Raw genomic sequence first — 12,252 nt, forward strand, 5'->3', positions numbered from 1 at the left:
GCCAGGCGACGCAGCATCATAAGCGGTGGGTACGTGAGGAAGTGGAAAACACAAAACCATAGCCGGCTGGCTCTCCCGCCCATCCTACTTTCCAATGGCTGCTCCCTGAACAATAAGCTGGACTACATCTGACTCCAGCAGAATACTCAATGGGAGTTTATTCAGCTAGACGGGCTCACCACGTTCTGTACTGACAGAAATACGTCTCTCTGAGGTAAAACTCAGGCTTGTGTGTTTTCAACAACAGCAGAATGGTGCAAGAACTTGGTGTTAGGTTCTAGTTACTGCTCATCGTTTCATTCATATTAGACATGTATACTGGCCATTTTTTAATTCATTTTATTTACTTTTTTTTCCCCACTTTTACTATTGCCCTGTTTTAGTAATTATCTTGTGATGTTTGCACGTGTTCTGTATGTAATTTTATGTAGCCTCATGTAGTGCTCCATTTTTGTTTGTAGCACCACAGTCCCGGAGGAACGTTATGCGGTTTCACCGTGTACTGTACCAGCTGTATATGGTTGAAAAGACAAAGCCACTTGATCCTGGTATTTGTTCTTATGCTTGCAAAAGGTTTTATTGCCACATCAACCTAAACACACAGGTTTGCAAGCACAGTGGAGTTATTTGGATTGATGCATAATTTTAAATGTTACGCTAGGTAATATTACTTTCCTTGCTAGCTGAGCTACAAACCTACGATCCTCTCTATGGTTACTGTTGAATTTTTACAAAACTACTAACTAACTAGTTTTTACTTCCTTGTGGTTTGGATAACGTGTTTGTGTGCTTGCATGTTGATGACATTTTGCATTAGAACACTTGTTTTGTTTCAGCTATGAGCGAGACATTCACTGAATTATGTCAAACGTCTCTTTTGGTCAGCTAGGCTAGCTGTTAGTGTCGTTGCCTCGACTATGCACGTCCATGAATTTGGAGGGTGGAGTTTCTGAAGCAGCACTGAAGTGTGTGTGTGTGTTTGTTTGGCTGTTGATTTTGAATATCGACAACCTTTCTCCAGAATTGATGACTCGCCTTTTAAGGGAATAGTTCAGCATTTTTAACCTGATCTACGACATTTTACAGGGTACGTGCAATAACCATGGACAAAAATTTCAACGTTTCTCTGGAAAGGGTACGTCTAAAGACAGTATTTGGAATATTTCATGAACATTTAAAATGGTCAACACTTTAATTCTTCAGCCAGACATATTTGTAAATTAAGCTCTAAAACATGCCCTTTCAGAGATTAGCCTACTTCTTCAGAGGAAGGATTTGTGGTTCTTGTGGACATCATTATAGACATGCTGGTAAGTGTGTCCCAATTTGTGTCCATGGAGTCGTAATACACTACACATGCAGTGGGTAGAGATAAGGTTGGAGAATTCTTTAAATATGCAGAACCATAACGCTAAATGACAGAATAATTAGCGTGTCAGATGTACACACATTATCAACCAGAGAAAAAACATTAACTCCCCCCCACTCAGTGAAGAAACAAGGCAATGACTCACCTTTCCGGAAACTGACTCTCCATCATAAAATAAGTAATGTTTCTCCACTTTCCCATCTTCTGTCTTCAGTTCGGCTGTTTTTCTGCTCTCTGCATCGTTGAGTACAACATCAATGTCACACACAGGACCAAACAGACCACCGAGGAAACTCTGAAAGACCACCACCACAAAAAAAAAAAGAAAAAAAAGAAAAAACCACATTGTGATCAGTCTAAGCATGGCTGATAACACCCATTCAGAGAGACATTTAATTCACTTTTTACACAAATAGGCAGCTCGAAAAGACAAGAATTTAACTATTATTCTGTCTTAAGGTAATGGCTTAGCTGATAGGAAAAGTGCTTGTTACTTGGATTTCCCAAACAAACAATCCATTTCCTCTCTTCAACAGGATTCTGTTATTTATTTGAACTCTTTAAAACATCACTCAAGCTGAATAATCCTAATCGGAATGTACCAATCCCTGAAAACAGCTGACTGTTCATGGCTAATACTAATCTGAAACGATGGTTATCAGGCTGGAAATTACACATTTCCTAATCTGAATGTCATGATCATCTAACTCCTATTTCAGCTAATTGCACAACACAATCATGCATGAGCTACTCAGGCCAAGTTTACATTAGACCGTATCTGTCTCGTTTTCTTCGCGGATGCACTGTCCGTTTACATTAAAACGCCTGGAAACGGGAATCCGCCAGGGTCCACGTATTCAATCCAGATCGTGTCTGGTCCGGTGCTGTGTAAACATTGAGAATACGCGGATACGCTGTGCTGAGCTCTAGCTGGCGTCGTCACTGGACAACGTCACTACGACATCCACCTTCCTGATTCGCTGGCGTTGGTCATGTGACGCGACTGCTGAAAAACGGAGCGGACTTCCGCCTTGTATCACCTTTCATTAAAAAGAGTATAAAAGTATGAAAATACTGCAAATACTGATGCAAATACTGCCCATTGTGTAGTTATGATTGTCTTTAGGCTTGCCATCCTTCCACTTGCAAGTGGTAAGTGACGCGCATGCCTGACATGCACCGAGATCACACACAGAGTGGCTCAGTCCCAAATCACTGCTTGTGCGCTCCACTCATGCGCTCTGTGAGCTGCGCAGGGCCGGAGTGCGCACCCTCCAGAGGGCACTCGCTGTTCAGGGCGGAGTGATTTGGAGCACAGGATGCCTGCGGAGCCGAGCGTATCCGTGTATTGGCGTTGCTGTGTGCACACTAATCGTTTTAAAAACGTTAATCTGATGATCCGCTGATACGGTCTAATGTAAACCCCACCTCAGTCACACACAGGAAGTCACGATCAGATCAGTATCAGGTATCATGTGATGCTCAGAATTTTTCAATCACTATTCCGTTAACGGTAGACTACCTCTCAGATTTTTCAACTGTAGGTCATAAAAAGAATTTCCCCCAACACCCAATTATTTTTGTTCAGTGGACCGAAAGCTACTGAATTCGAATCACAGACTTCCAATTTTATTTTTTAAAATAGAACAAATTAATGAATTTAGGGCCATGTGGTCCTAAATTCTCCGCTATTTTTTTTTCTTGCTTCACCATGACCCAGTTCAAGATACTACATCATGTATCACATGGTGGGCTTTCCTCGTTCGCGCAAGGCATTGCGGGATACAAATTTGAAACAGGAGAAAAATGGAGGACGTGAGTGTGCGAATTAAACGTGAAAGTCCGACTACAGTAACTGAAAACGAGAAGTAAAGACGTTATGTTGTGAAGGAAAGGAAACTCAGGACCAAACTAATAAATATCGGCGGTCAGCGAGCACCTCGGTGTGATCAGCTGTTCATTCAGCAACAGAATGATGGAATGGTCAGGTCAGTGCAAGGTCAAAGGTAAACCAGTAGATGGCAGTAATGCAACACTGGATGCCAGCTGCTGTAAAACCTAAAAGAAGGTGGTGCTAAACCTGCGCGTGCGCACACGGACTTCATTTGTCTGCTTGACTGCGTGAAGCGAGCGATTTCATGCACATTATTTGCTCGGGAATCCAGTCAAATTAAATAACTTCCAGCCACAGAAAGGCCTGTTTGAGATATTACAGAAATAAACAAACATATCACGATGACTAAATTTCAGAGGGAACTAAATTTCACCGATTTTATGAAACTGAAAGGCCGTCTAGCTTTAAAAATGGAACGGAGTTGTTACAGAGCAACAGGTTCACAATTTATTAAAATGCATTTCTGTCCATTACCATCTTCCTGTTTATTTATTTTTTTAACCTGTTCAAATTCCTTACTCCAGTGACTCGCCCTACATCATACAACACCAACCCCAATCTCTCCATGCAGGGGACACGACTGCACTGCGAACCCTTTAGGTTAGCAATCCACAACAGCTGTAAACATGTTTCACTGCTTTCCCTGCTGCTGCTGCCGCCGCCACTCCGAACACGTTTAACACATTATCATACACGAAGGCTGGCGGCACGGTGGTGTAGTGGTTAGCGCTGTCGCCTCACAGCAAGAAGGTCCGGGTTCGAGCCCCGTGGCCGGCGAGGGCCTTTCTGTGTGGAGTTTGCATGTTCTCCCCGTGTCCGCGTGGGTTTCCTCCGGGTGCTCCGGTTTCCCCCACAGTCCAAAGACATGCAGGTTAGGTTAACTGGTGACTCTAAATTGACCGTAGGTGTGAATGCGAGTGTGAATGGTTGTCTGTGTCTATGTGTCAGCCCTGTGATGACCTGGCGACTTGTCCAGGGTGTACCCCGCCTTTCGCCCATAGTCAGCTGGGATAGGCTCCAGCTTGCCTGCGACCCTGTAGAAGGATAAAGCGGCTAGAGATAATGAGATGAGATGAGATACACGAAGGCTGTCAAACATGCAGAACAACATGGCACTGCTGACCAGAACTAAATTAAGCAACTATAATTTTGGCTAAGCAGCGGTATACACTGTCACGCTAGGGTTTTTTTTTTTTTGGACTTAACACACCACTAACTTGTAAACACTCCCGGTCATATTACACGAATGTGATATGTATTGACAATGTGAGATTTTTTGGTCTTTTTCAAAAATTATACTTCTATGAAAGAACAATACTTGTTTTTTGTTATATTTAAAAAAAAGATGTGCAAAGAGAATCTTGGACAAAGATTTATCATCTTTTTCCTGTTTATATAACAGGAAATTACCCAGATGCTGTGAACCAGTGGCAAGAGCAAGTTTGGTTGAGTGTGTAAAGCTTGACTGCATTCTTCCTATTGGCTGATCGCTTATCGCCATTGTTGATCTAGCAGTGGCTAGACTTTGCTTGGAGCCAGTCTAGAATGGAGAAGCAAGACGCCTCCTTCCCTCCACTAGTCTGGGTGTTCGCCTTGGGCAAGTGATAGCACACCTTTGCCTCCCTGCTAGGGAAACGGCTATACCGGCCCCCGCTGCCTTGTGGCTTCCTAGTCTTGTTAAGGCTTCAGGAGTTAACCTCGAGGAAAAAACCGGAGTGGGACCCCGTAGGCGGTTGGTTTTTATAAGATAAATTCCTCCCGGCAGTCCCTGCAGCCAAATGGATGCCAAACGTACTGCTTTGCTTTCCTTTGGACCACATCTGTAAGGCCGAGAGGGGGATCTTGGTTTTTGGGCAAACCTCGATCTCCATATTCACGCCCAGGCGTACGTAACTGGAGAGGACACTTCATTGCCATTCGACCTGAATTGGCAGAACCAACACGGGAGACAGCAGTTTACGAGTTATAAGTCTAGTCCGATTGGCGTAGGACATGGCGCTATGGGTTGTCTCTGACGGTGGGAGGAATCATCATGTTCCATTGGTCAGCTACCGCCCGCCTCAAGCTGGGCAGCCCACAGCCAGTAAGGTGCTGACCCGCCACGTTCTGTCTGCTCCATTGGGTGCGTGGAGCTAGGGTAATAACCGAAAAGCAGATTGTAAACCACGTACCAGGCAAGAATCATAGGAAAAAAAAAAAATCACAAACTCAACGCTTGCGACTGGCAAGCTGGAATATCAGGACTATGACCCCTGGTTTATCCGAAGACCTGCATCTCATTGACGATAGTAGAAAAACGGCCATCATTGATCGTGAGTTGGCACGGCTCAACATTGATATTGCCGCGCTGCAAGAGACGCGCCTATTATCCAACGGAAGCATAAAAGAGCATGATTACACGTTTTTCTGGCAAGGCAAGAAACCAGGTGAACCCCGAGAACACGGAGTTGGCTTTGCCATCAGGAACACACTGACACCTGTGTTTGACCTTCTTCCTAATTCATCACACCAGACAATATCTGCCCGTCTGCAAACGACCATGGGACCCGTGAATATCATCTGTGCATATGCCCCGACACTGTGTGCTACAGAAGAGAGCAAAAGATGTGTTTTACGAGGAGCTGGATACTGCCATCAAAGGGTTACCCAGCTCTGAACGCTTGTTCCTGCTTGGCAATTTTAACGCCAGAGTCGGATCCGACCATGACTCTTGGCCAAGCTGTCTTGGGCATTTTGGCATTGGCAAGTTGAATGCTAACGGACAAAGGTTGCTGGAGCTTTGCTCTTATCATAACTTGTGCGTTACCAACACGTTCTTTTCCACCAAGCCGATCCATCGTGTTTTCTGGCGCCATCCAAGATCCCGCCATTGGCATCAGCTTGACCTTATTATTACGCGCAGAAGCTCGCTGAACGACGTTTGCATCACTCGTAGCTATCACAGTGCTGATTGTGACACCGACCACTCATTAGTGAGAAGCATAACACGATTTCTGCCGAAAAAGATCCATCATGCTAGGACGAACAGGCGCCCTCGTATTAACACTGCTAAAATTGGCATCGGTGAGCTACATTCCAGATTCGTGGAGTCCATTGAGGAGGCATTTGCGAACAGCCCTACTGGCAGTGTAGAAATCTGTTGGCGTTATATTCGAGACTCATTGTATAACTCCTCCAATAAAGTATTTGGTAAATGTGAGCAAAAAAGCGCTGATTGGTTTGAGGAGAACATTGCCAGCCTGCAACCTGCCATTGAGGCAAAACGATCAGCACTCTTGCACCACAAACGCAACCCATCAGACCAGTCACTAGAAGCCCTTAGAAAGGCCAGAGGGGATGTGCAGCAGATCGCGCGAAGATGTGCCAACGACTACTGGGTCAATCTTGCCACGGGTATACAAAATGCGGCTGATAAGGGCAACATTTGAGGCATGTACGAGGGTATAAAAAGGGCCTGTGGGCCCAGTATAGCTAAGACGGCACCACTCCGAACATCTACGGGTGAAGTGATATTGGATCGTGGCAAGCAGTTAGAACTGTGGGTAGAACACTACGTAGAAATCTACGCGAGAAAGAACTCAGTTAAAGAATCTGCTCTGCTAGCAATTCCTGCTCTCCCCGTCATGGATGAGCTTGATTCTCCACCTACACTCCAAGAACTTGCTGAAGCCGTTGACCATCTTGCCTGTAGGAAAGCCCCAGGTGAGGACGGTATCCCCTCAGAAATCTTGAAAGCGGCAAAGAATACAATAATGCTAACCAATCTTTATGAGCTCCTCTTACTGTGCTGGGATGAAGGCTATCTACCCCAAGAAATGCGTGACGCATTGATTATAAATGTGTATAAGAACAAGGGTGATCGTAGCAACCGCGATAGCTTCCGAGGTGTCTCTTTACTCGTCACCACTGGCAAAGCCTTTGCTCGCGTAGTATTAAAAAGGCTACAACCTCTTGCTGACCAGGTCTACCCTGAGTCGCAGTGCGGCTTCAGAGCAGCCCGTTCGACCATAGACATGATATTTTCCTTGAGACAGCTACAGGAAAAAAGTGTCGGGAACAGAGGCAACCCCTCTATATTGCTTTCATTGATCTGACCAAAGCTTTTGACTTGGTTAGCAGGGATGGCCTTTTCCAGTTACTGCAGAGAATAGGGTGCCCACCCAAGCTCCTCAGTATCATCATATCCTTTCATGAAGGGATGGAAGCCAGAGTTCAACACGAAGGTGATTTATCAGCCTCTTTTCCGATTAGTAGTGGGGTTAAGCAGGGTTGCGTACTTGCTCCGACGCTGTTCGGCATCTTTTTCTCTATTCTCCTGTCCTATGCTTTTGACAGCTCTGTTGACGGAGTATACATCCATACGAGAAGCGATGGCAGCCATTTCAACCTAGCTCGCCTCCGCGCAAAGACAAAAGTACGGAAAGTCTTAATTAGAGAATTACTCTTTGCTGACGACGCTACCCTCGTAGCACACTCGGAAGAGGGGCTACAACGCCTCACCAACCGCTTTGCCTATGCATGCAGAGACTTTGGCCTAACCATCAGCCTGAAGAAGACAAAAGTCATGTGCCAGGACGCAAGTGCTAAACCAAATATCGTCATTGATGGCCACCCCCTTGAAGTGATCAATAACTTTACCTATCTTGGCTCCACAATATCAAGCAATTTGTCTTTGGACAGTGAGCTAGATAAGAGAATCGGTAAAGCTGCGACTTCAATGTCCCGCCTCGTTTCAAAAGTCTGGGAAAACTCTTTGCTGACTATACATACCAAGATGTTAGTGTACAAGTCGTGTGTCCTCAGTACCCTGCTCTACGGGAGCGAATCGTGGTCCCTCTACGCTCGCCAGGAATGGAGATTGAATACGTTCCATCTTAGAAACCTGAGGCGCATCTTGGGCATCTCATGGCAAGACCACGTTACCAACAAATCTGTCCTCGACGCTGCTGGTATCCCTAGCATGTTTGCTCTTCTCTCCCAAAGACGCCTTCGTTGGCTTGGCCATGTGATTCGTATGCAGGACGGCCGTATTCCAAAGGACCTTTTATTCGGAGAACTCTCCTCGGGCTCAAGGCCCACTGGCAGACCCTACCTGAGGTTCAAGGATGTGTGTAAGCGTGATCTAAGGGTCTGTGACATCGACCCTGGCCAACTAGAGAGTGGTGCGCTAGAGAGAGGACGGTGGAAAGCTCTGGTGGCAAGTGGATTGCAGAGAAGCGAAGATCTAAGAGAGTCCTCGTGGGCGGAAAAAAGATCGCGTGCGCAACTGCGGAGGACTGTGTCCCATGACGATCTTACCAACATATGCAACAATTGTGGTCGAGTCTGTCTATCCCGCATCGGACTATTCAGCCATCAAAGATACTGCCACTCCCAATTGTTACTATGACATTGTTACGTACTATCCATTGTCTCTCGAGACAGAAGGATGCCACAGATGATCCCACCCATGCACTGTTTTAAAATGAGAAACATCTCTGAACAGTTGTGTGTGTCAATGACTGTTCCCGGATATCCACGAGGTAGAACCTCTTAGGCGGCAGAGAAGACTGCTCATAATGCAGCTTGCTGTAGTGATGGTGATTTTGCTTCATCTCCACGACACCAGCTTGCAGGTGCTGTGTAAAGCGAAACCCTATTGGTGAACACTGCTTTGACCAGTGATGTCGTCTTTGACTGGAAGCTTGAGCGTGTTTGCAGATAGGATGCATCATCTCTCTGAAGCTTGGACGTTTGTGCCAAATTGAGGCCCTGGTCCATAAGTGCTCTCAAATGTCATGGATGGTTTCAAGAACAAGAGAACGTAATGGTCTGCAGTTGATTTCAGGTGGGCCTGGCAGTTTGCCTTAAACAGCTGAAACTGTAGATGAGCTCCATGTGCTTTGGATCAATGAGCTTCTTGATCAGGACTATAAGCCTATGCATGAAGATATGGGAGCTGCCCAGTAAGAGGTCCTCTGTTTCATTGTAGAACTGGTTGACTCGGTGCTGGACTCCATGGACCTGTGAAGTTGTGCCTGTATAGCCTAGGTCACAACCAAACGTACGATTTTTTGGTTGTGCGATTTTTGGCGTTTCCCAAATCGCTGCGTTTTTTTTGTTCATGGAGAAAGACGCACGTTGGCCATAAGTTTGTCTTGCAACCTGAAAAAAACGTAAGCGCCCGTAGAGTTTGTTTGACGTGACAAAGAACCTCTGCGGCCGGTCTGCGGCCAGTCTACGGCTCGAAAATCAGCATGTCACACGCGCGCCCTCTGTACGTTTCTTGTGTTTTTTGCACGTAGACCGGCCGTAGGAGCACGTACGGCCGGTTGTGACCGAGGCTTAACTGCTTACTGTTGAGACTTAAAGATTTAAAATACATTATTGTCTGTTATTTGTTGTGAGACTGCATTATTTAATAAACCTGCATGGTCAACTTTTGCTTTCATTGTTAAAAGAAATAAAAATAATTAAAAAAAAAAAAAAAAACTTAGATGGCAGAGGTCTACAGGCCTTTCAATTACATGAAACCTGCGACGGATAATGTTGTAGGCGCCCAAAATATGCTACCAAAAGTAAAAAAAAAAAAAAAAGTTGATTAAATAAACTTGGCTGCATAAAATCCAACGTCTTGACTTTCTTCTTTAAAAACACCAAAATTAACAAGAATTCGCATGCATTTCTCGTAATTAATGCCAAATCCGCACCATTCCCATGTTGTTCCGGGTTCGTCGAACTCGCCGTAAGCCTCGCGCAGAGCACGAATTCTCCATCAATGGTGATCGGCACGCCATGATTTCATGGAAGAGTGAGACTCGCGCACCAATGACCAGAGCGAGATTTGCACATTAGGTAAAGCTTCTTTCTTCTTCTTTTTTTTTATTGTTTTATGGCGGTTGGCAAACAGCTTTTAGGTGCATGACCGCCATCTTCTGGACTGGAGCATGAACCAGAATATTTACTACACCACTATGCTAAATTCTCCTAATAATTCCTGTATATCATTTAAAAACCTAAAAATAGCCCTTTATCCCACATTATCTGACCTCAACTGCAATATCTCTCCGTTATCTAGTGTCATACGACTGAAATCAGGTAAAAGACTGAATAAAAGGGAGCTATTCAGGACATGACTGTGCGTATTTATGATACAGCTTGCATCTTAAATCCACACAGTTGTGCAAGTGTGGGTGGAATCAGTGACTTGGAGCTTGGGCCTCTTGTTGATGATGGTCTTAGACGCTGGCCTTAGACGCTGGCCTTTCATTTAAACGGAGATCTTTTACCCGACTACATGCTGTGAATTGCACTGCCGATTCTTGTGACGCGACTGAAAAACCTTTTGCGTCACAGGTCTGCGACAGGTTTGTCTCTTTGATGGCAACAGTGCAGAGCTTGCTTTTTCATTCACAGGCTCCTTTCCTCAGGCCCCAACGCATCTTTTAAATACTAACTAACTGTATTCTAATTATTTTTGTCATGTACATCAAGAAGGATTAATGCTGTAGACATTTTCCAATAAAAAGGTAAAAATAACATTCATAGATTTCTTTATTTATTCATAACTTTGTAGCAGTAGCAGGTTAAACACAGAGCGCTGGGAAAGCAGCACTTTGTGCGTGCAGAAAAGCCCAAATTACCCTGTATCACGACAGAAAAAGCCCAAATTCAGAAATACATAATTTGGGCTACACCCTGTAATTGGTCTACATTCCTCGATCATATTTTGCCAATTCAACCTCCTTCAGTACAGACAGATCAAAACCCATCGCCCATTTAAACTTCACGCTACATCATTCCACCGGACTTGATGGTATGTAAATACAGTGTGTAAGACCCACCCTGTGTCTGAAATCACTCATTACTCACTATATAGTGAGCTCGCCATTTTGTAGTGCTGTCTGAATGTATAGTGAGAATCATTACACCCTATATAGTGGACTCATAGTATCCCACAATGCATCGTGAAAAGTATAAAACAACCGATGGTCACTAACCAGGCCATATATATCATGCATTGTGGTCGCGCTGAAAGGGGAAGGGGGGATGGACAGAGGAAGACACATTATAAACGGACATTCAGGTACAATTAAAAAAAAGAGTGAGAGAATAGAAAATAAGCTAAAATAGAATAAAACAGATAAAATACAAGAATAAAAGTTAGAGTGCAGAGCGAGGAATTAATCAAAAGCCTCAAATCTGATTGAATAAAAGGCAGCGGCAAAGAAGAAAGTATTCAGCCTTGATTTAAAAAAAAAAACTGAAAGATGCAGGTACTTTGTATCAGGGATCTCATCTCATTATCTCTAGCCGCTTTATCCTGTTCTACAGGGTCGCAGGCAAGCTGGAGCCTATCCCAGCTGACTACGGGCGAAAGGCGGGGTACACCCTGGACAAGTCGCCAGGTCATCACAGGGCTGACACATAGACACAGACAACCATTCACACTCGCATTCACACCTACGGTCAATTTAGAGTCACCAGTTAACCTAACCTGCATGTCTTTGGACTGTGGGGGAAACCGGAGCACCCGGAGGAAACCCACGCGGACACGGGGAGAACATGCAAACTCCGCACAGAAAGGCCCTCGCCGGCCACGGGGCTCGAACCCGGACCTTCTTGCTGTGAGGCGACAGCGCTAACCACTACACCACCGTGCCGCCCTGTATCAGGGATGAGAATGAAAAATATTTAAAAAGTCTGAAAAAAGCCAGGGGTTTGGGGGCCGCAGGCACCCAGCGGGGCCCAGGGGCAGAGCCCCGGTGGGGGCCCAGGGGGCGGGAGCTAATGATTTTTGGCTATTTTTTTTTTTTTTTACCCCAAAACCATTAATTTTATCAGCAAAAAGTTGCAATTTAATTTGGAAATAAATTCCCCATCTTGGTGGACTACCAGGTGAAAATGATTAAAAACAAGTCTCTTGTACCATATTAATCAATTCACATTCAATGATTAAAAAAAAAAATCAATGCACCTTTTAATATAAACGAGCTCTACAGTATTAGAT

At 44.8% G+C, this 12,252-nt stretch overlaps 1 protein-coding gene across 1 annotated transcript in view; it reads right to left on the minus strand.

Moving 5' to 3' along the window:
* vps26a (VPS26, retromer complex component A) overlaps positions 1-12,252 on the minus strand; it is a 42,644-nt gene that overhangs the window by 22,449 nt on the left and 7,943 nt on the right. Inside the window, exon 2 of the mRNA XM_060926324.1 lies at positions 1,515-1,664. Coding sequence (XP_060782307.1) covers positions 1,515-1,664 — 150 coding nt within the window. The remainder of the gene's footprint in view (positions 1-1,514; positions 1,665-12,252) is intronic.

The sequence above is a fragment of the Neoarius graeffei genome, chromosome 7, assembly GCF_027579695.1.
Source record: "Neoarius graeffei isolate fNeoGra1 chromosome 7, fNeoGra1.pri, whole genome shotgun sequence".
NCBI classification, from domain to species: domain Eukaryota; kingdom Metazoa; phylum Chordata; class Actinopteri; order Siluriformes; family Ariidae; genus Neoarius; species Neoarius graeffei.